At 53.3% G+C, this 21470-nt stretch overlaps 8 protein-coding genes across 8 annotated transcripts; 5 read left to right on the top strand and 3 right to left on the bottom strand.

Moving 5' to 3' along the window:
- Nucleotides 1-76: 76 nt before the first annotated feature.
- On the bottom strand, nucleotides 77-1805 carry PG998_006951 (uncharacterized protein; the record flags this gene model as incomplete). Its single annotated transcript, XM_066873767.1, has 3 exons — nucleotides 77-633; nucleotides 692-1586; nucleotides 1656-1805. 3 exons carry the CDS (start codon nucleotides 1803-1805, stop codon nucleotides 77-79), a joined length of 1602 nt encoding a protein of 533 aa, XP_066729712.1.
- Nucleotides 1806-2442: 637 nt separating this feature from the next.
- On the bottom strand, nucleotides 2443-3030 carry PG998_006950 (uncharacterized protein; the record flags this gene model as incomplete). The annotated part of the gene is made up of 4 exons (XM_066873766.1): nucleotides 2443-2783; nucleotides 2842-2867; nucleotides 2945-2958; nucleotides 3022-3030. 4 exons carry the CDS (start codon nucleotides 3028-3030, stop codon nucleotides 2443-2445), a joined length of 390 nt encoding a protein of 129 aa, XP_066729711.1.
- Nucleotides 3031-4614: 1584 nt separating this feature from the next.
- Nucleotides 4615-8295, top strand: PG998_006949 (endonuclease/Exonuclease/phosphatase; the record flags this gene model as incomplete). Its single annotated transcript, XM_066873765.1, has 3 exons — nucleotides 4615-5037; nucleotides 5093-8127; nucleotides 8184-8295. 3 exons carry the CDS (start codon nucleotides 4615-4617, stop codon nucleotides 8293-8295), a joined length of 3570 nt encoding a protein of 1189 aa, XP_066729710.1.
- An 885-nt stretch (nucleotides 8296-9180) lies between these two features.
- On the top strand, nucleotides 9181-10179 carry PG998_006948 (oxidoreductase; the record flags this gene model as incomplete). The annotated part of the gene is made up of 2 exons (XM_066873764.1): nucleotides 9181-9290; nucleotides 9438-10179. The coding sequence occupies 2 exons, from the start codon at nucleotides 9181-9183 to the stop codon at nucleotides 10177-10179; spliced, it is 852 nt and encodes a 283-aa protein (XP_066729709.1).
- A 404-nt stretch (nucleotides 10180-10583) lies between these two features.
- Nucleotides 10584-12236, bottom strand: PG998_006947 (uncharacterized protein; the record flags this gene model as incomplete). The annotated part of the gene is made up of 3 exons (XM_066873763.1): nucleotides 10584-11488; nucleotides 11578-11855; nucleotides 12118-12236. 3 exons carry the CDS (start codon nucleotides 12234-12236, stop codon nucleotides 10584-10586), a joined length of 1302 nt encoding a protein of 433 aa, XP_066729708.1.
- A 395-nt stretch (nucleotides 12237-12631) lies between these two features.
- Nucleotides 12632-13066, top strand: PG998_006946 (uncharacterized protein; the record flags this gene model as incomplete). Its single annotated transcript, XM_066873762.1, has 2 exons — nucleotides 12632-12742; nucleotides 12797-13066. The coding sequence occupies 2 exons, from the start codon at nucleotides 12632-12634 to the stop codon at nucleotides 13064-13066; spliced, it is 381 nt and encodes a 126-aa protein (XP_066729707.1).
- Nucleotides 13067-15888: 2822 nt separating this feature from the next.
- On the top strand, nucleotides 15889-18876 carry PG998_006945 (uncharacterized protein; the record flags this gene model as incomplete). Its single annotated transcript, XM_066873761.1, has 3 exons — nucleotides 15889-15996; nucleotides 16099-18717; nucleotides 18775-18876. 3 exons carry the CDS (start codon nucleotides 15889-15891, stop codon nucleotides 18874-18876), a joined length of 2829 nt encoding a protein of 942 aa, XP_066729706.1.
- Nucleotides 18877-20447: 1571 nt separating this feature from the next.
- On the top strand, nucleotides 20448-20888 carry PG998_006944 (uncharacterized protein; the record flags this gene model as incomplete). Its single annotated transcript, XM_066873760.1, has 1 exon — nucleotides 20448-20888. One exon carries the CDS (start codon nucleotides 20448-20450, stop codon nucleotides 20886-20888), a length of 441 nt encoding a protein of 146 aa, XP_066729705.1.
- Nucleotides 20889-21470: the final 582 nt, after the last annotated feature.

The raw sequence follows: 21470 nt of genomic DNA, 5'->3' as shown, positions 1-21470 counted from the left end.
GTCCCGATAGACCACAATACAAATTTTAAGTACTTAAAAATACACTAGAATGGCCAACCCGCAGGTAGCCATACTCCTATATTTCAGAGTCTGGCGCTGCCGTGCAAAGTAGGCCCTCACCAGTTTCCCCGACCACCTCTCCAACCACCTCTTCCACCTCTATAGCCTCCGTCACCACGGCCATACTGAAAGCCGCCACCATGATTTGGATACGGATTCTGGCCCATTGGAGGCGGAGGTGGTGATGCCGAGTTTTTCCAAGCCGGAGCACCTTGAATCCAGGGCCGAGGAGGAGCACCAGGACCACCACCCATTGCTGGTGGCAGAGGTGGCGGGGGAGGCCACGGGCCAGTCCAGTTAGGCGGCGGCGGCGGCGGTACGGGAAAAGTGGCAGGGAAGTTGGGGAAAGCAGGATGCGGCTGTGGTGGTAGCGGGTGTGGCATATGCCCTGGAAAGCTACCGTTATTGGCAGCATCATAGACAGGAGGCCGAGCGGGTAGGCCGCTGGGCCCTCGTTGCGGCGACGGAGATCGCGAGGTGCGGCGTGGTGAAGGCGACCGCGAATCGCTGTATGAACGACAAGCGCGTCGTTCTCTGCTGTAGCTTCGGCGTCGATTGGGACTCCCGCCTCGGCTGCGAGGACTGTCTGACGTGCGCCGCCTCTTGAACGCTGGCCCCGAGGAACTCCGACTTATGCTCCTGGACTGTGAACGAGATTGGCTCCGGCCGCGATTGTCTTCACTCGACCCGTTTTGTGGCCGGTTTCGTCGTTTCTTCATCTTGTCACAGAAGTTGCGTGACCAGCCGTAGTACGTCTCGCCATCAAGGACATCTCTTGTGATCTCGTCCACAACGATCCTCTGCCCTAACTGATCGATGTCCTCCGGGTGATCTTCGCCCAATTGTGTATCTTCGCCATATATCTTGTCCACACTATCAAGTAGGTCTTGCACTGCCCTAGCTAGGGCCTTGTCGGCGGGTCCTGGGGCTAGCTGTAAAGGCTTGATCATTGACGGGTTCATAGGCCTCGACGAGTTTGGTTCAATAACGGGCAGCCAGTTGGCAGCAGGAAGATCGTACCAAGGCACACTCGGATCACCATGCATTGATGGCATGATGAAAGGAGCTTCTTTAGCCAGCTTCGTAGTTGTGCCATATGAGTTGCCGCCGGCGTTCGTCGCAGAAGCTTGCGAAGTAGGTGCTTCCTTGGCCACAGACTCCAGTTGGCTGATGAAGGATGGCATGAAATAGTCCCTCTCACTCCACAAAGTGATCAATTCTAGGACTTTCTTCATTTGGTTTGGGCTGTTTGAATAGCCGGCCGCAGCCTCCACCAAGCCAGGGATGAAGGGCTCGAGGCCGGAAGCGAAATCATCTTGGCGCTGCCGTATGGTTACGTGATGGATGATATCGCTCAACACATACAGCACATGCAGCCGTTTTCGCCGGGACGAAGTCTCGCGAGCGGCTCTGCTAGTCGCGACATCTGCGGTAAAGGACTTGGACAAGGCCATCAGATATTTGCCCAGGGCGGCGACCCTAGCAGGTGATGCCACCACATACTTCAGCATCCATTGCTTGCTTTGCTATAAATTGTGACGACTGTTTAGCAGTCGCACCTAACACCAGTGACGCAAAGATTGTGTTGCTCAAACCTGGACATTGACTGGAGAGCACCGCGACAATGTCGCGTCGAGGAGGCTGAAGAAGGCGTCAATTTCACTGCGAGGGCAGGAGATTGGGTCCTGACGGAGGAGGATAGCCGAGAAGGAGACTTTGGCAATCGCAAGTTGAGGCGACGCCATTTTGGCGGGTATAAGGGCGAGGAGACACCAGACTAGGCGGTTGGTCGCGAAACCTGGTTGTCTTGGTGTGGTAGAAGGTAAATTGAAGACCACTGTTGATATGAAGTAGTAACAGAAACAAGCCAGCCTCGTCGCAACGGGCTGAATTACTGGCCCTCTAGCCCTTTAGCCATTAAGTTTCCCTAGGTAGGTCCCTGGAAATCGCCGACCAATCAATCGGCAGAACCCAGAAAGAGATCCACTGTAATTTGCTGCCCTTCGAGCTGTGACAAAATGGCAAAAGGGCTTGATGACGTTATCTCGTGCAATAACCAAACAAGAGCAACCATTCTCTACACATCCCTTTCTTGCACCATGCTGATGGCAAGGCTCCAATGCTAGTATGGAGTGCATGATGAAAGCAGAATCCACCCCTTTGCCCGTAACTAACACGCTCAATTGCCATAACTTAGAGAGATGAATGTTTTATTGTTCTCAAAGCCCAGAGTCGTAATCGTTAACTGAAAAGAGTCCGTTGCTTGGTAGTGTACAGTGGCCATAGAACATGGCAAGGATTGATGGCCAATCTTGGGCACTTGCTATAGAAACGCCTGGGAAAGATTCCGCGAAGTCCCCGATCCTATTGTCCCACAGTTCGTTACGAGAACCTGTCGCCCTTTGGACTTTTGAAGGGTGCGCTACTCTCATATTTGCTCTTCTCCAGTACTCGCTGGCCTTCTGTGCTAGGGGCGTGTCTCGTTGGGGCGGGGTCGCCGCTGGCCTCTTGGCTGGGAGAGCCAGTCGGATCGGTTCGTGGTGAGGTCGAGGCATATGTAGAGTTGCCGGCGCCCATCGTAGACGAGGAAATCGGGTGGCTGGGGACGTTCTGACCGTACTCCATGGACTCGATCATCTGCTTCTTCCGGCGCTGCTCCTCAAGCTTAGCAGCTCTGCCGGCGTTGATCTCCCTCTTCGCAAAGTAATAAGCACCCCCTCCGGCTGTGGAAATCAATTAGCACAGACTAAGAAGGTGATGCGATATGTCAATGGTTCTTACCAACGCAGAGAGAGCCCCAGCCGAGCCTGTAGAATTGATCGTTAGGACATCAGAATAAGATAGTAAACGAGGGGCGCATGCAAAGAGCGACGGGGTAACGGACCAGAAAGACTTGACCTATAAGTGCGTTAGCTCCAATCTGCTCGACGGTGCTGATATGCATCCAGAGGGGTGGCTTACGTTGTTCATGGCGATGAATTAGACGGGAATATGTGGGTGATGCTGTCGGGGTAGGTTGCGCAAGAGGACTGCTGTGATCGATCAGGTGCAGTCAATGAGAAATAATAAGTGATTAATGGACCAAATCTTGTCGTCGAATCGGCGAGAGGTACTAACGGTTAAGCTACAAAATGCACTTACATTGTCGTACGATGTTAACTTGACCCCTGCACCCGAAAGCCGCCGCTGCGCCGTACTTTACCATCTACTGTATGTACTTCTTTCTGAACGCTAGCGGCCCGCCCTTTTGGTCCTGGCCTGGCCATGAGTGCCGGCGGCCGATACGGAAGCTTGAATTCACGAGTGCACAACCGGCCTTCACGTCAGCCTCCATGTCGAGTTACCCAAGATCATGCCAAGATAGGATTTGCCACGTGCTGTGTCCATGCTGATCATGAGGTTCGGTGCTTATATCTTATGTGCGTTCATTGTGTGCTTGCCTGGGCTACGTCACAGCACCAAATCTAGGGCTGTGATATGCTCAACATCGGGACAATAATCGCTCTTCGCCGGGCAACGGGATCGGATATTTGTTTGTACCCCAAGGGCGAACAAGTGAATCATGTTTGAAAAACTCTGCTTGTGCAGTACGCTCTTAAGAATATGTTATATTTGGCGAGCAATTTTAGCGCCTCACTTGCCAGAATAAAGGATGAAGTGTCCATCATGGAAATAGGAGTCATGGTTAGCAGTAGCCTTGGGCTTCTGGCCGGAATGCGCTGAAGTAAAACATCTCCGACGTTGCATCTTTCAACCCTCCTATGGCACATGGTACGGAGTGGTTCCAAAAGAAAAAGCAACTTGCGCCCAGCGTGTCTGGCATGCCAAGCAAACCTAAGACATGATCAACATTCAACGCAGACCAGGGCTCTCTCTCTCTCTCTATATACTTGCACACTGGCTGCTTGCACATATTAAAACAAGCAGATCCCATTGATGTGAGTGAATGGCCATTTGACCTAGAGCAGACCTACCTGGTGTCCGTCAATTGACTTTGTTATCCTTCAATTTCCCTGGATGCTCGGTGGCCGCGTAACACACATGGCAGAAGACCCATACGGCGACCACAGCTTTTCGACAAGACGACCATTCCGCCTACGTATCTTCCAGGGATTGTTCACCTGCAACAACGAAAGAAATTCGCCTAATGCCCGACAACACCAACACTAACACCGTGCCTGAGTCTGGACACCTCACTGAGCGGATCCGACGAAATACAAATGCATGCTAAGAATAACTAACGCCCAGTGTGCCCCGCTACCTTCGCGCCTTGTTGGGTATTATTACGACAACCTGCTATTTCCTGGCTCAGCCTCCTAAAAGAGCTGACACGCCTCGTGATTCCACTAAACATTAGCAGCATTACATCCTATCGTCGAGACGTGTTCACTCTTATACCCGACGCTCGTTTATTCCTACTTGTGTGGTCGCTCGCTCTTTGCACAGATGAACTGAAGGCCTTCCATAACAGGGGGTGGATGTCCAGCAACCTGGGCACGAAATGCCCCGCGGATCGAAGCCAGGCCTAACGAAATATATCCCACTCTCGCTACCATGGAGTCACAGACCGGCGACGGGCCTGACGGCACGTCTTTGAAGCCGGTCTCCTCGCTACGGGCGCAATGGGAGAACATGAACAAGCCCAACGACTCTGCAGCTCCAGCTCCAGCTACCGCTACCGATGCCGCCACCGCTCCCGTCACCGCCGCGACTCCTCCACCACCTCGAAATCTATCGCCCTCCCCGAAGCCTCCTCCAGTGCCCGATACAAGACCAGTCCGGACTACACCTGCTGCGCAAAACGAGCCTAAACCGCCAGCGAAACCTGCAAACCTGCAAATACCGAAAGCAGGAGGAGAGTCGGAGACTGGCCGTTTGGGGGCTCCCTCCCCCTTGAGCCCCAGGCCGATCAAACCGCCGCCCTCTGTCTTGATAGACCCTCCGCAGTCACCTCCCAAGGGAAGGATTTTCAGCCCAGTGTCTGCGGCAGGAGGGAATAACCAGCTTTCTTTGGATCCTACCAAGTCTCCAGCAACGCCGACGGTTCCTAGCCCCCCGAAACTTCCAAATTGCTAGCCGACCCCATACTCCTTCTCTCGAACCTCGCCTCTCCCCGAGACTAGGTCCATCCTCTCAACCCCCATCGCCTCCACCGCCGCGACGGTCTGTCGAACTTAGGAAAGAGCGCGAGACGAAACCAGCGCCGCCAGTCCCTCCGCCGATTAACCGGGCTGAGAAACCCAGTAATCGTCTATCACAGTATCTGGAGAATGGCCAGAGATCGGCAGGAATCCCTAATCTAGCTGCGGAAAGGTCGCCATTTAATAGCCCGCCAAGTAGCCCGGAGCGTGATCAACCCCCTGAGCTTCCGAGCCGGCCTCCAGCTCGACCATCGGGCCTAAAGCCAGGCTCCCTTGCCAGGACGAATACGCTGCCGCTGCACTTCGACCCGCCACCTGTCCATCCTTCACTCGCTGCCAAGCGAGCCGTTCACGAGGGTGTCGTGCCTGGGAAAGCCGCAGCAGCTATTACTCCGGAGCCGCATCCGCCCGCTCTCCCCTCGCGCCCCCAAACAATCCTCGACCCACAGCACCCACGTATACCAGCGACGAACTCCATGAAACCACCCCCGCGCCCTCCTCGCAATGGTATCCCTCCGACGACATTAACACCAGAAGTCACTGCGACATCTTCGCAGGGAAAGCGCGTTTCGTCAAACCCAACGACCCAGTTCGCGCCACCGCCAACTCGTACCCATGGGAGGTCGATGACGGTGGATCGGACATCTGACAGAGCGCCTGCAGAATTCCGCGAGTTTCCTCGGAGGATGAACACCGTCGCTGACAGGAGTCGTCATAATCATCATGCCGAAACGCACAATGCTGGACCTACAGCTTCATCGGCCCAGGCCACGACGGCGTACCCTGATTCTTCGAATGTTAACCGGCGGCCCCCGTTCACTAAAAAGGGCGTCCACGAGGTTTACACCAAATATGATAGTCGAATGTTCGACGTGTGTGGACAATATGTCTGCACCAGTGGACAGCTCACACGAGTGTGGAGCCTCCTGGATGGTGAACTGCTGATGAGCTTTGCTCACGGAGAAGGGGTGAAAGCTACGGCGGTGGCCTTCAAGTGTGGACTTCACGTGGATAAGGAGGGCTCCAGGGTATGGATCGGTAACAATATCGGCGAGATCATGGAGGCCGACGTAGCAACTTCGGCAATCATTGGCAACAAATCAACCGCGCACGGCCGATGTGAGATCATCAGAATCTACCGGTATTTCAACCAGATGTGGACGTTGGATGAAACTGGCACACTGCATGTCTGGGGTCCTGACAGCGACGGCCTGCCGAATCTCCACAATCCACCACATCAAACCTATAGACTACCGAAAGGGCACACATTTTCCATGGTCGTAGGCGACGAGCTCTGGCATTCCACTGGCAGAGAGATTCGCGTCTTCGCACCCTCGCTCGACAACAGAAGCCAGGTCCAGGTGTTGGTACGGCCGATGATCGCGGAAGGCGCCGGTGAGGTGAGCTCAGGGGCTACTATCAAAACCCAGCCAGGCAAGGTGTATTTCGGCCACAGCGACGGGAAAGTCAGCATTTGGTCACAAAAGGACTTCTCGTGTCTCGGAGTCCTCAACATCAGCACTTGGAAGATCAATGCCCTTGCTGGGGTGGGTAATCAGCTATGGGCTGGCTACAACACTGGCAAGATTTGCGCATACGATATTGAGAAATCACCGTGGGTGGTCAAAAAGGAATGGCTAGGCCACGGCAACCCGGTGATCAAACTCCACGCAGACCAAGCAAGCTTCTACAGACTCGACCGGCTACAAGTAATATCCTTGGGCGCAGACAATATGATCAGGTCTTGGGACGGTTTGCTTCAAGACGACTTCCTTGAGACCGAGATGAAAGCGCTTGATACACAGTATTGCGAGTTCCAAGATATTAGAACAATGTGCATGACGTGGAACGCTGGGGCTTCGACACCCAGTAGTCTTCGGTACTCGGAGCAAGATTCCACGTTCATCAAAAATCTCCTAGAGTCGAGTGATTGTCCAGACATTCTTGTTTTTGGATTCCAAGAATTGGTCGATCTCGAGGACAAGACGGCGACTGCAAAGCGCCTATTCAAGTCGAAGAAAAAGGACGCCGTCACAGACCAAGAACGGATGAGCCATCAATACAGAGATTGGCGTGACTTCCTCATTAGGAGTTTAGATGACTATATGCCTCCGGATTGCCTTTACCATCTACTACATACCTCCACACTAGTCGGGCTGTTTACTTGCATTTTTGTGCGATCGACCATACGAGATCGCATAACTAACCTCAGCAGCGCCGATATCAAGCGCGGTATGGGAGGACTACACGGAAACAAAGGGGCCATCATTGTGCGTTTCATGGTTGAAGACACATCCATGTGCTTTATCAACTGCCATCTTGCAGCGGGACAATCTCAAGCAAATGCTCGACACGCGGATATCTCGGCCATCGTTGAAAGCACCACTTTACCAGCCGAGCGTGACCCAAGTGTACGCATCGACAGTTATATGGGAGGTGGGGATGGAACCATGGTCCTCGACCACGAGCTCGTCCTCCTCAATGGCGATCTAAATTACCGTATCGACACTATGTCTCGAGACACAGTCGTGGCTGCTGTTAAGAGCAACAACCTGGCCAAGCTCTTGGACCGAGATCAGCTGCTTGTGGCGCGGCGGCGCAACCCGGGCTTCAGGCTCCGTGCCTTTGACGAGATGCCAATCCAATTCGCCCCAACCTACAAGTACGACGTTGGCACCGACAACTATGACACCAGCGAGAAGAAGCGCTCTCCTGCTTGGTGTGACCGCCTCCTTCATCGAGGCTGCGGCAGGATCAAACAGCTTGATTACCGGCGACACGAGGTCCGGGTTTCAGATCACAGACCCGTGACCGGCAGCTTCAATTACACGATTAAGAAGATCTCGCCCAAGCATCGTGCAATGACTTGGGCGGACTGCCAGCAGCGCTTCGAAGACGTGCGGGAAAGGGAGGCGAACGACGAGAAGTAAGTTTTGACTATGGCATATCATCTCTCACATGGACACTGACAAGAACACGCAGGCTATACTATCTTATGCATATCTTGGGCTACGATGAGGCGACCAGCAAAAGCTTGCTTCGAGATCCTCCCAAGCGTGGACTCTCCCGTAGTCCCAGCCGGCACATGGAATAGGAAACCAATGTCGAAAACGAGACGTTAGAAGAAGAGTCCGGGCCGCTACCGCTGGCGTCATCAGAAGGAGGCAGCGGTGACGAGCCAAGCGGAGGTGCCAAGGCACGCAATCAGCTTAAGAAGGTGTCGCTGCATCTGAAAAAGAAGCGACACAACAGCACGAGTGGTTTTTTTGAAGATGGCCGTCAAGTATCGGCAGGCCAACGGATGATGCCCAGGGTGGTCTCCAATCAACTATAGTGAGGGAGTGAGAGTCTTCGTGTTGCCACTGAATGGATTTGGAAAGAGAGAAGAAAAAAGAAAGAAAACGGCGCTCTTCTCGGGCAAGGGCGCTGAACGTTTGATAACTAGAAAGTCATGTACCTAACCAAGAGGGTAGATGACGAGATATGATATGATGAGTAGATAGACGGAAAAAGGGATCGTTGACAGCGAAAGCCCGCCGAATTATTGAATAAATAACAAGCAATCTGGTGCTTCAAGCCTATCGCCTGTCTATCTCACCCCCTTGGCGGATCGAAATCCGGGGAAGCTCTAGCGACTTGACAACCCCCTGTTCAACCTCGGCATCTCCCCGCAACTAAGCCCAAAGCCCGCTAATCTTGGCTCCAGCTCGCTCTGATTCCCCTTAGTTTCCGAGGGAGCTGAGGTGACGGCATTACCCTGTCCAAAACAGCAACATACCCGACACAGCACGTTAAAAGAATCCCCGTGCCATCTTTGAGACAGGCCGGCATATTTTCTGCAATCTTCGACACTCTCGAATTGAAATCTCGCATTGCCCGATTGCACCGTACTTGTTGCAATCCAGAATCCATATCGCGACGCGGCTTCTCCCAGAGCGACTCTGTGTACTCCAATCTGATATATTCCAAGCCGCCCAACATGGCCGACGAAACAGCTCTCCACGATTTCCCCTCGCTCTTTTCCCTCAAGGATAAGGTGATTGTAGTGACCGGCGGATCCAGAGGCCTCGGCCTGAACGCAGCATCAGCGTACGTTTGTCCCATTACTCTAATAATGCTTACGCAATTGGCTCCTCCCCGTAAGGGAGCTCGGTAGTTTACTTGGCGACACGGATGTGCTAACGTGCGACACTGTCGGATCAAACAACAGCTTCCTCCAAGCCGGCGCCTCCAAAGTCTTCATCACGTCCCGCAAAGCCAAGGCCTGCGAACAGGCCGTCGCCCAGCTCAACAAGCTGCCGAACCTGGCCCCGGGGCCCGCGCCATCAGCGTGCCGGCCGACAGCGCGACCATGGCCGGGATCGAGTCGCTGCTGTCGCAGGTGCAGCAGCACACGTCGCACGTCGACGTGCTGTTCGCCAACGCGGGCGCGACGTGGGGCGAGAAGTTCGACACGCACCCGGACTCGGCGTTCGCCAAGGTCATGGACCTCAACGTCAAGGCCGTCTTCAACACGATCCGGCTGTTCGCGCCGCTGCTGCAGAAGCGCGCCAGCGTCGAGGACCCCAGCCGCGTGCTCATCACGGCCTCGGTCGCGGGCCTGGGCATCGGCACCCTGGGCCAGCAGGCCACGTTCGGCTACTCGGCCTCCAAGGCCGCCGTGCTGCACCTCGGCCGCAACCTGGCCGTCGAGCTGGGGCCCCGCCACATCACCGTCAACTCCATCTGCCCCGGCTTCTTCCCCACCAAGATGGCCAACGGCTTGCTCGAGATGTCGGGCGGCGTCGAGAAGCACGCCCAGGGCAACCCCATGAAGCGCCTCGGCCGCCCCGAGGATATCGCCGGCATCGTCGTCTATCTCAGCTCGCGCGCCGGCTCGCACGTCAACGGCGCGGCTATCGAGTTGGACGGAGGCGCCATGTGGGCCCGGGGTTCGTTGGCGGATGCGGCGGGCGATGAGCCTTCTGCTAAGCTGTAAGCGTGGATTGGGGGTCATTTTGTATATAACTCGGTCATAGCGGTGCTAGATGGATGAGATCTACAAGGAAAATAGTACACTCGCACCCGCGCGACATCACCTGGAAACCGCTGGCATCATTACTTCAAGTATAAGGCGTACGCATATTCATAATCCAGCCTCTAAACGAGATATATCAGGGCACCAGCAGCCATCTGTTGAGGAAATTGTACCCCGCGACGGGGTAATGCCAAAATTGATTCCAGCTCCGTGTATGTATGCAGGGTCGTCAATATCATCCACCATATACTCCTTGGTCATTCCAATGACTCTATCGCCTGATTAAGTCAAGAGGATGCGTGTGATGCCGCACATAAATTGCCCCTGGGTGATCAACCTGATTCCTCCAATGAGGGCTGGCTCAATTACACCTTTCGCGCAACAAAATGCATCGCAGAGTATACGGTTTGCAGCATACTCTGTTCATCCTGCACATATGGAGCTCTGATGTTGTCCTCGTACTTATCAATGGTGAACCCCATCTCCTTCACCAAAGCCACGACCTCGTCGGCCGTAAACTCGAAGCTTCCCGGTTCGGCGATACCGCGACCACTGCTGTCATCATCCTCGCCGTCGTAGCCATTATTGGAAGCGATGTTGTTCTCCCAGTGCCACAAAAGCGGTCCGACGTGGATCAGAATGCCTCCCGGCTTCAGACAGTGCCGAATCACATCGAGGTAGCGTATTAAGTTGGGTGCCGTGTCCAGGAAGAAGATGGCAGCCACGGCGTCATAAGCGTTCTCATGCTCGGCATCGCCATACAAGCACAGGAAGTCTGCGGCGCACATCTGCATCGCGCCAATACCCTCCGCCTGAGCCAAGGTCTGCTGGGGTTGGATGTCCGGGATCTTGTAGCTCTGAAACTGTTGCTCGCGATTGCGATGGTTGGAAAATGTGTGTATCCATGGGTGGATAGTGTGCTGGCCGGCCTCCTTCGCGTGGTTGAGGATATAGGATGAAGCGAGGAGCGAGTGATACGATATTTCGTTGCCCTCGCTAAGGTAGCCCTTGTGGCACAGGTCGAACACTAAGCGGCCCAGGCCAGCGCCAGGCACAAGAACCTTCCAGGGCTCGGTGCGATCTGGTTGTCGCACCTTCTCAGCATCCAGGGCGCGGAACACACGGTCGTTGCAGACGTTTCGCTCCGCGGCTCCCTCGGCCGACCAATCGCGGTAAAACTGACGGATGGTGCTTCTGGCCTTATCCGTGTCATCTAAGGCAACTTGGTCAGCGTCCACGAAGACCAGCAAGCTCAAACAATAATTGGTTCCTGGGGAACACCGTCACGGATAACGGGGTTATGCAGCCCCAGCACGATATAAAACAAATCAAGAAGTCGCCATCCTCGTCGTGACTCACTGGGTTTTGCTACGCCTATCCACTCCTTGGGAATCATCATTTGATTCTCCTCCGCGCCACCTGTGGATGGGTTGGACACTCCTAAAGACTCCAGGCCGTACTGGACAATGGCACGGGCCAGGCTTGCATTGCTATCGATGGCAGCATCTGTACGATCCAACGTCTCCAGATAGGAGAAAGGGGGTTTTGCTAGCATCTGCCATTGAGCTTGCGGCATGGCATAAAAAGCCCGTCGCCGCAGGTGAGTGCAGTTAAGGTGAGAGGTCTTGGCATACTGGCTATGGATTTGTCAGTGGCTGAACGGGGCTGTTGCGGGTGTCTTACGGGGGGTGAAGTACGTTGTGAGGCTGATGGGGGACGATAAAAAGATATAGTACAAGGAACGGGTGTAGAGAGCCTCGATATTTGCGTCAAGTACATCATAGAGGCCGTGAAACAAAAGAACGGGCAAACACTCGATAATATGGTGACTGACCTTGACCCAAGGTAACAACAGATAGACGAGTTGGACCAGATCAGATCAGCATGCTCCTTACTTACGAAAAAGAGTCCAGGGCCTGGAAGATAACCTTGAGTTCCTCGGGGTCCTCGACTGTGTCCTCGACCCCATTCCATTGGGTGTCGTCTCCCTCATCCTTGATGGTCTGACCGTCGGCCATCATATATCGAAGTTGAAACAAGGCGGCATTTGATGTTTTCAATAAGTTGCCGGTTGCTGATATCTGGTGTCCTCAACCAAGGTATTATTAGCTCTGACTTATGTGGCAGGCAGTGGGGTAGATCGCGCATCAATGGAAGCTGGAAGATGGAGGGGTCAATTGCAATCATGCTTTCTCTCTCACTCTCTCCCACTCTCTCTCTATGGGCGCACGGGCCACCGACGGCGATCTGTATGGGCGATATCGATACTCTACTTCAGCTTACATGTTGTCTACCTCCTACCTCACCTACCTTGCAGGCTCTTCTTACAACAGCATATCAGATACCCCATTCAGAGGCCATGGATGAGCAGGTGTCCTTCCCCCTTCCTCGGTCGATGGATACGAGAATCCATATGCGGCTGATCACCAAGCCCAAGGTCATCATCATGCATCTCACAACGGTCGCCGTTGATGAGCCCGCTGCGCCAGCACCTATGGGATCGTTCGTCTATGCCCTGCCCGATGTGAGTCAAACCAAATTGAGCATATCGATGGCATGAGATTAACAACCACACCAGAGGTTCAACCCGGACGTGCCTCTGTCCACGCCCATCTATCATGAGGAGCCCACCATCGATTTTACTACTCGCCTGGCCAAGATACTAGTCAAGAAGACCCAGATGCATGTCTATGTGTCCAATTCTGTCAGTCTCGTCAGTACCGGGCTTGGTGGCACATTCGAGGAAGAGATGGAGGCTTTCAAGAAGGTCCTCGAGGTTGCCAACGTCAAGCTTCGCCATCTCACACCAGGCGCTAGCGATGCCCCAAACGGCACAACCAACGCCTAAACCAGGAAAAGTACATGATATCTATCCTATTGTATCAGAGTCACCACATCAAGAGAGCTCAGGGGTCACAAGCCGACCAGTTTTAGTATCATCAATCGATACCATAAATCCAAGCACTGGCATGCTTCACTCCCCCAGCTGGTCTTTGGTCGAGGCTGGTGACTCTGAGCTGCCACAGTGACAGTCGCCTCTCGCCCAAGGCATGCCAACGTCGTATCCCGAGCTGCCGAGCAGATCCGGGTGTGCGCATGAGGGACCTTGCTCACGTGTAGGAGGGTGGCTCAGAAGAAGGCAAGCTGCATTTCGTTGGACGACCTGCAGGGCAGTTTCGAGGAAACCGTTGGGGAAAACTATTCTCCTATTCAGATGGCCGAGTCGCACAACACACACGTCAAAAGGTGGCTTCAGCAATACTTCACGGTGCATAATGCATGGAAATCAGCGATGTCGGTACGGGGTCCCATAGTGTACGTGCACATAACAAGTGAGCCTCTTGGAAGATGAGGCTTTTGGACGCAATGATCTGCAGCCAGTGTGTTCCGGGTTGCTGTGTGATGTTATACCAGCGACATACCATCATAGTCAATTGGCAGGCTCCAACGCCGGGTACTGTCGCAGGCAACTGAGCCTAAATTCACCAGATAGAAGCAAACAGTCCATTCCAGATTTTGAATGAGATACCCCTAGTGTCCGCATCTCATCTCGGGTTCTTCCCTGAGCTAGAATACTTGCAGACAAGTTGGCGCGGTCATGCCATTTCGTATCGTGGAAGCGAGGCGAAATTGTTGCGGTTGTTGTTTGTTTGCTGGTCGGAACATGGGCAGTTGTGATGTATGATCCAGATTCTGAAAGTGAATGATACCCTCCTACTTACTATTCATCAGAAACCCCTGGTTTGATTCACTGCACTTACTGTACCATATACCTTGACGCAATCGATAACCCTTGCACAGAAATGATCCCAGGTGATTGATTGGGCTGCCATGAGCCCCAAGGGTGCGAAACCTGACTCGATGCCTTTCCCATTGCCTTGTCTTTTCGGAATGTTCACAAAACCAGAGCAACGGAGAAGAGGAAGGCCATCCGATGTTGGAGAGTTTCACGAACGTCAATCGCGAGGAAGAAATAGAGAAATCTGCAGCTATTTTCATCATTTCAGTGCAGCAAGTGGTAGCATTGGGGATGAAGAAGTCGGCAGAAAATTGATAGGAGGGAGCTCTCTATCAATCGAGTTGGGCCTCCAAGCCAGCCGGCAAGTGCGCGCACTGCAGAACAGCAGTACAATGCACTTACACAACTGTCGTCAATGTTTCGTGTGCAGCCAAGCTTGAGGGTGCACAAAAGGGTTGGTGTCCCCTGACTGGGCTTAGTGGTGGGTTATGAACCGACGATTACGAATGGGTGTATGTAGCAGTAGGTATGAAGGAGGTACCTTTTGCTTTCCTACGCCAACCATGGAACCAGGCTTTGAACCTACCCACTTGCTCTCACTTGCGAGGTCCGTCCGTCACCAGGGAGGAAGAAATGGGCAAAGGCATAAGTGTGTGTGTGCGTGTGTGTGTGCGTGCGCGTAGTGCGTGTGCAATGTATGTATGAGATTGTCATGTGTCAACTCATCATGCTTGCCATCAGCCCATCAGGTGTGGTGAAGGGAGATGGATGCCCTGGAACAAGAAACCCTTTGGCTCTCTTTACTGGCCGTGTGATTGGCCTGGAAGACACTTCGGAGAGCGGGAAAAACAAGGCAAAAGTTCCGACAAGCTTTTGCAATGATTCGGTTTATATCAACACAGCCAATACATTTACATGGACATACACACACATACAATGATCAGATGGCTCTTGGATGCTACGGTTCTTGATGGGAGCTGATTGTATGTATTAGTAGAGGGAAATGGAGGGGCTGCTGCCACTAGGTTATCAGATCCCACATGCAACCACATCCCACCACCAGCAGTGGGCCTTGTTTCCTTCACCTCTCCCTCCCCCCTCCTCTCCCCTCTGACAGTCGGAGAGAGTGTGTGAGAGTGAGCTCCCTCCAACTCCAGAACTCCCTCTCTCTCCTCTCCCAGCTTTCTTCACGGCTTCTTGATTTGATATCCACTTTTGACCCTTCCAAGCAAAATCCCATTACCCATTTACCCCACTGTTGTGAGGGCCACCCTACAACGTCCAACCAGCACCGGTTGAAGAGAAAAAAAGGGCCCAGCTTGCCTTGGTCGAAGCAAGCAGCACTGAGGAAGGAAAGCACACACCCAGCAACACCCCTCCCCATCACCTCACCAATACCAACGTGGAGGAATCCCTATCTCCTTCACATAGCAGATTCCACCCCTTATATTTTGACTTACTATAATTCTTCAACGCCTTTGAGGCCGAGCTGTCATCGGCTTCCTTCACACCGGTCTGGGCCATTCGATATAGGTACCATTGAAACAACAACAAAAAGGTACATACCCTGCATTGCCGTCCACATACCACACCACCTTTAGACCCCCCCAATTCTGCCAACCTGCTGCTTGCTAGTGGAGAAAAGCGAATTGATCTCATCTCATCCTGGCAACCCTCACTCATATCTTTTTTAGGTTGCGGCTAGCAGTGCTTGACATCTCTGCCCCTCTCCTACTTCTCACACATTCTCACCACTTGACTTCAAGGTCCCCTCTTTGAAGTTGTTCTACGGTCGAGCGAAGAGTCGCAACTACGCCCCGGTGGGCTGCGGTCTACTTATTCAAAGCAACCAGCCGTTTCCTATTGATATAGGGCTGAGCGCATCATCTCCAACCGCACGCTCCGTCCCGCCCCCGCCATCACCACACAATATGGCATCGGACTGGCAACCCGCTCCCGAGTCCTTGGGCCAGCTTGCAGCATGCCTCAAGGACTCCCTGAGCGGCTTCGACAAGGCTGCGCAGAAGCAGGCCGAATTGGTCAGTATACATCCTTCTCACGAGCCGTGGAAGCAATTCGCAAGAGGCCAAAAATTGTGGTTATATCTGTGTACTTTATACTGATTTGAGGCCCCCAATCAGATGCTGGCGCAAGCGAAGTCCTCGCCCGACATTAACAACTATCTGATCTACCTGTTCTCGAGCACAACGCCCCCGGCTGGCCTCCAATGTACCGTCGAGGATCTACACTTGATCCGCTCTTCCGCAGCTATCATGCTGAAGAACAACGTCAAGACGGGCTTCAAGCAAATCCCCGAGTCCAACTTGACCCCCATTAAACGAGGCATCACCATGATCCTAGAAGATCCCAACTCGCAAATGCGCAACTATGCCGGAAATATCGCTACCGAATTGATACGTCGCGGTGGTCTCATGAGCTGGCCTGAGTTGCTGCCGAAGTTGCTCGAGATGATTGGGAATGAGACCAACCAGTACTCAACCGAGGCGCAAGAGGGCGCCATGCTGACCATGGCGAAAATCTGTGAAGACAATACCAAAATGCTGGAGCGGGAACTCAATGGTCAGCGCCCGCTGAATTTCATCCTGCCCAAGTTAATCCAGGCTACTAAGAGCTCCCTGCCCAAGGTCCGCGCGCAGGCGCTGACGGCCATCAACGTCTTTACCCCGAGGAAGTCACAAGCCATGCTTAACTCTATCGACGACCTACTTCAACATCTATTCACACTCGCCAGTGACCAGAACACTGACGTCCGCCGTCAAGTTTGCCGTGCTTTCGTCCAGCTGGTGGAGACCCGGCCGGACAAGCTGCAGCCTCATTTGTCTGGCTTGGTCGACTATATTATTACTCAGCAGCAGAGCGAGGACGAGGAGCTGGCTTGCGATGCTGCAGAATTCTGGCTGGCCGTTGGGGAGCACGAGCACCTGTGGCAGTCGCTGACACCTTACATCTCCAAGATCATCCCTGTTCTGCTACAGTGCATGGTGTACAGCCCCGAAGACATTGCCATGCTTGGTGGAGCGTCGGATGATGAGGATGAGGATGATCGCGCGGAAGATATTAAACCTCAATTTGCAAAGAAGAATGCCGCCAGATTGGCAAACGGCGAGTCGGTGGATCCAACCCAGAATGGAAATGCGTACGAGAAACTTGCGAGTATGGATGACGACCTCGAGGAGGGTGAGTTGGAGGATCTTGACGACGGCGACGACGTCAACCCCGATGAACGATGGACACTGCGCAAGTGCTCGGCCGCTGCACTGGACGTGTTTGCTCGAGACTTCCGTGCCCCGGTTTTCGAGTCCATTCTCCCCTACCTGACAAAGCACCTGAAGCACGAGGATTGGCCCCACCGAGAAGCTGCCGTGCTCGCCCTTGGTGCTGTAGCCGATGGATGCATTGATGTGGTCACACCGCATCTGCCTGAGTTGGTGCCGTACCTCATCACTCTACTCAACGACACCGAGCCCGTTGTTCGGCAAATCACTTGTTGGACACTTGGGCGGTACTCTGCCTGGGCTGCTCAATTATCAGACCCCAGCCAGAAGCAAGCTTTCTTCGAGCCCATGATGGAGGGCATTCTCATGAAGATGCTGGACAAGAACAAGAAAGTCCAGGAAGCCGGCGCGTCAGCCTTTGCTAACCTCGAAGAGAAGGCCGGCAAGAGCCTCGAGCCCTACAGCTTACCGATCATTCAGCAATTTGTAAGCTGTTTCGGTAAATATAAGGACAGGAACATCTACATCCTCTACGACTGTGTCCAGACACTGGCAGAGGCCATCGGACCCGCATTGGCCCGTCCGGACCTTGTCAACCAACTCATGCCGGCCCTCATTGATCGTTGGCAGAAAGTTGCTGACGATTCGAGAGAGCTCTTCCCGTTGCTTGAATGCCTCTCGTACGTGTCCATGGCATTGAATGACTCATTCACCCCGTTCGCGCAACCCATATTCAGCAGATGTGTCAACATCATCCACCAGAACCTGGAGGCGTCCATGCAACTTGCGAACAACCCAGCTCTGGATGCCCCTGATAAGGATTTCTTGGTTACTAGTCTTGATCTTCTTAGTGCGATCATCCAAGCCCTTGAAAAGCAGAAGTCCGCTCAGCTGGTTAGGGAGTCACAATTACCATTCTTCGAGTTGTTGACCTTCTGCTTGGAAGATCCTGCGGATGAGGTTAGACAGTCAGCCTATGCTCTGCTAGGAGACTGTGCTAAGTACGTGTTCGGAGAGCTTCAGAGCTCTCTGGGCAACGTCTTCCCGATTTTGTTGAAGCAGCTGGATCTGGACAGTATTTTGGACGAAGAGATCGACAGTGGTTTCAGCGTCGTCAACAACGCGTGCTGGTCGGCTGGCGAGATCGCTATCCAACATAGGGAGGGCATGGCGCCTTACGTGCCTGAGCTATTCCAACGCTTCCTTGAGACCATGACAAACCCCGGTATCCCTAAGAGCGTCATTGAAAACGCAGCGATCGCCTTGGGGCGTCTTGGCCTAGGCAACAGCGCGCAACTGGCACCGCAGCTTTCCTCTTTCGCAGAGGAGTTCTTGACATCGATGGACGAGGTTGATCCTTCAGACGAGAAAGCAACGGCTTTCCGGGGTTTCTGTGTCATTGTGGAACAGAACCCGATGGCCATGGAGAAGTCTCTGCTCCACTTCTTCACTTCCATCGCCCGCTATAGAGAAATCAAGCTGCGGAGTGACACAAAGACCGGATTAAGCGAAGATTTCCAAAAGGTAAACACCGCGTCTCCAGTATACATTGGAATCACAGCAATACTAACTCAGCACTAGGTGATCGGTCTCTACCGCCAACTAATCCCTCAATTTGAGACATTCGTAAACCAAATGCAGCCTGAGGATCAGCAAACCCTCCGGACCAACTTTGCTATATAGGGGAGCGCTTAGCAATGATTGTGAATTACTCAACCTATGGGCTTGCAAGAGCGGTCATAACCTGTCGCAACCTGCGACATCAAATCGACTGCTATTGCACGCTAGCACTTCTACGCGCCCTACGCCGCAATTGTTTTTGATCGTCCCTGCATATCCTGGCGGAGGCTCAGGCCTCCATTCCAGACGGGGGATGGCTTCCATATGTCGTCTTGGGAGTTATCGGAGTTGTTTGGACCTCGAAGTTTGTCTGCGAAAGAGCGTTGGACCATGGCATACCAGGCTAGCAATAACGCTGGCTGGCCACTGCAGTGCCCAGTCAGTTGGACGTAGTGAGTGCCGCAGTGCTTCATTGGAGAAGGAATACCATGCGACGTGAAAAAGGGGGAACTGTCAAAGGGGATCAAGCACTTGACGCTGATTCTAATGAGGGAAGAAAGAGTGATGACAAACATGGAACGATAATCATGGGGCAGGCAAAATGATGATAATGCCTGGATCGAGCGTGGCAGTGGAAAAAGAAAAGTGGTGATTAACTGCTTCGCTCATAGTAGATAGATACCTAGATAGCATATTTCCCAAGCTGCGACGCATTTATGCGACTTCCTCGAATATCGGAGGACAAATACAACAAAAATCATGAACAAGGCTGCGCCGCCCCCAGGTGTGCTTCTGTTGGGACTGAGAAGCGATTTACGGCCACACCAAGCAATCAAGAACTCCTCGTTGGACAGCAGCCCCCAATGACATGTGTATTAGAGGTTTGGGAAATGTATTCCCTACCTAAATCCAAAGTCTGTCGGTACTTCGTCTGAAAGCTGAGATTGTTCCATAAATGGCAGGCTTCACTTGCTTCGCTTGCTTCGTCCCTCAAGATCTCAGGATGCTCAGGATGCAAGTAGACGCAATCTACCAGCCCATCGCTCACCTGGACTCATTATCGAGGGCCGACTATATGGTGCCACCCTCCTCGACCAAGGAACACTCTGTCCATTCCCGCCGGCGGCCAGTCAGGGGCTACTGGGCTGATTGGAAATGGGAGCTCCTCCTGCTCGCAGTAGGCATCCTCTTACTTGTGGTCACGGCGGGGATGCTCTACAAGATCAGTGGCAGTAACCTTGACAGCTGAGACGGCTACTTCCCTGGGCCCAACACCGTTGTCTCCATCCTGGCCGCCATTTCCAAGACAACGCTGGCCTTTGCTGTCAGCTCTTGCGTCGCACAAACCAGATGGAATTGGTATCGACGAGGCCAGGACAGTCTTCTCGTATTCGTGCGCTTTTATCAGGCTAGCAAGGGGCTCTGGGGTAGCTTCAAGCTGCTTGGGTCTATATGGTTACGGTATACTCGCCCCTATATGTATACGCACAAACGAGTACCGACGGTTTCTGCAGACTATTATCACACAATATGACGTTTTTGGCAGTGGTTATCCAAGTCTCCAGGCTCTCTCACTGGTCTATGTGTGAGATTGGACTCGGGACGGGTGAATTTAATGTCCCCAATGGCCCCAGCCTGTATCCCAACCCGACTTTGGCATGGCAGCCTCGGTATACAACGGATTCCAGATCAAAATGCAAACACGAAAGATCGACACGTCCGTCAGCTGCCCGACTGGCAACTTCACTTTTGGCGAATTCGTCTTCTTGGGCGTCTGTAGCAAGCGTGCCGACATCTCTAAGCACATCACCAAGGGCAACAGCGAGTACCCTCCTCGGTATCATAACGAGGCGGCTGGCTTCGACAGCATGTTCTCGAATGCCATTTTGGCCGCCGATGCTTCGAGTAGGGTACCCGCGACGCATTTCAACTGTACGATGTTCAGGATGGGAAACATCAATATATCCAATCACAACGGCATACGAGACAGAAATGGCTGGAAGATCTGCAACCTGAATGGCACCAGTGCATATCTGGCGACTGCTTCGTCCAAAAGCATATCCCAATCGCTCCATTATGCCAACACCTCAGCCACCCTGAGAAGCAGTCCTCGCAGCCCGTCGGTTACCCCGTAACACGAATTATTGGTTTGTTGTTCCGAAGCGGCAAAGGAACGTTACAACGTCGCTCCATAATACCAACCCGTTATCGTCCCCCTCTTTTCCCTTTTCCCCATCGACTGCAACCCTTGCCTTACGAGGGCACCCAGCGCCACGGAAACGGGTAATCGGGCAGTGAAAGTCAAGGCAGGCAAAGAGGGCCTGGCGGTAACATCAAGTATTGACCTCTCCTTCTACCAATGGAATGGTTCGACCGCTTTGTGTAACACTCTATAGCACCATTCTTTCCCACTCCGTCGTAGCTGCAGTCGCACACTAAACCGTAAGCAAGAAGGTCTGGGGACGTCTGGAGCTTCCCATTGGCCGGCCTCTCCACGCAAAGAGACGTGGTGAGAATCGGTCATCGTACGACCGTGAGTAATCGCCCTCCCATGCTACGCACCGCCTTTGGATGAGGTCCTGTGCAGCACCTCGAGAAAGGACGCGTCCTGAGTTAACCGCGCACAGTGGGCGTACCGACTATCGGCTTTACGGACTTGAACGATCCGGGGGGGAAAACAGGCAGTAGACTGATACTGAGTTACCCCCCTGCCATAG

The sequence above is a fragment of the Apiospora kogelbergensis genome, assembly GCF_038363985.1.
Source record: "Apiospora kogelbergensis strain CBS 113332 chromosome Unknown utg000005l_segment0_segment0, whole genome shotgun sequence".
Classification (NCBI taxonomy): domain Eukaryota; kingdom Fungi; phylum Ascomycota; class Sordariomycetes; order Amphisphaeriales; family Apiosporaceae; genus Apiospora; species Apiospora kogelbergensis.
This window is presented reverse-complemented; position numbering and strand designations above follow the sequence as displayed.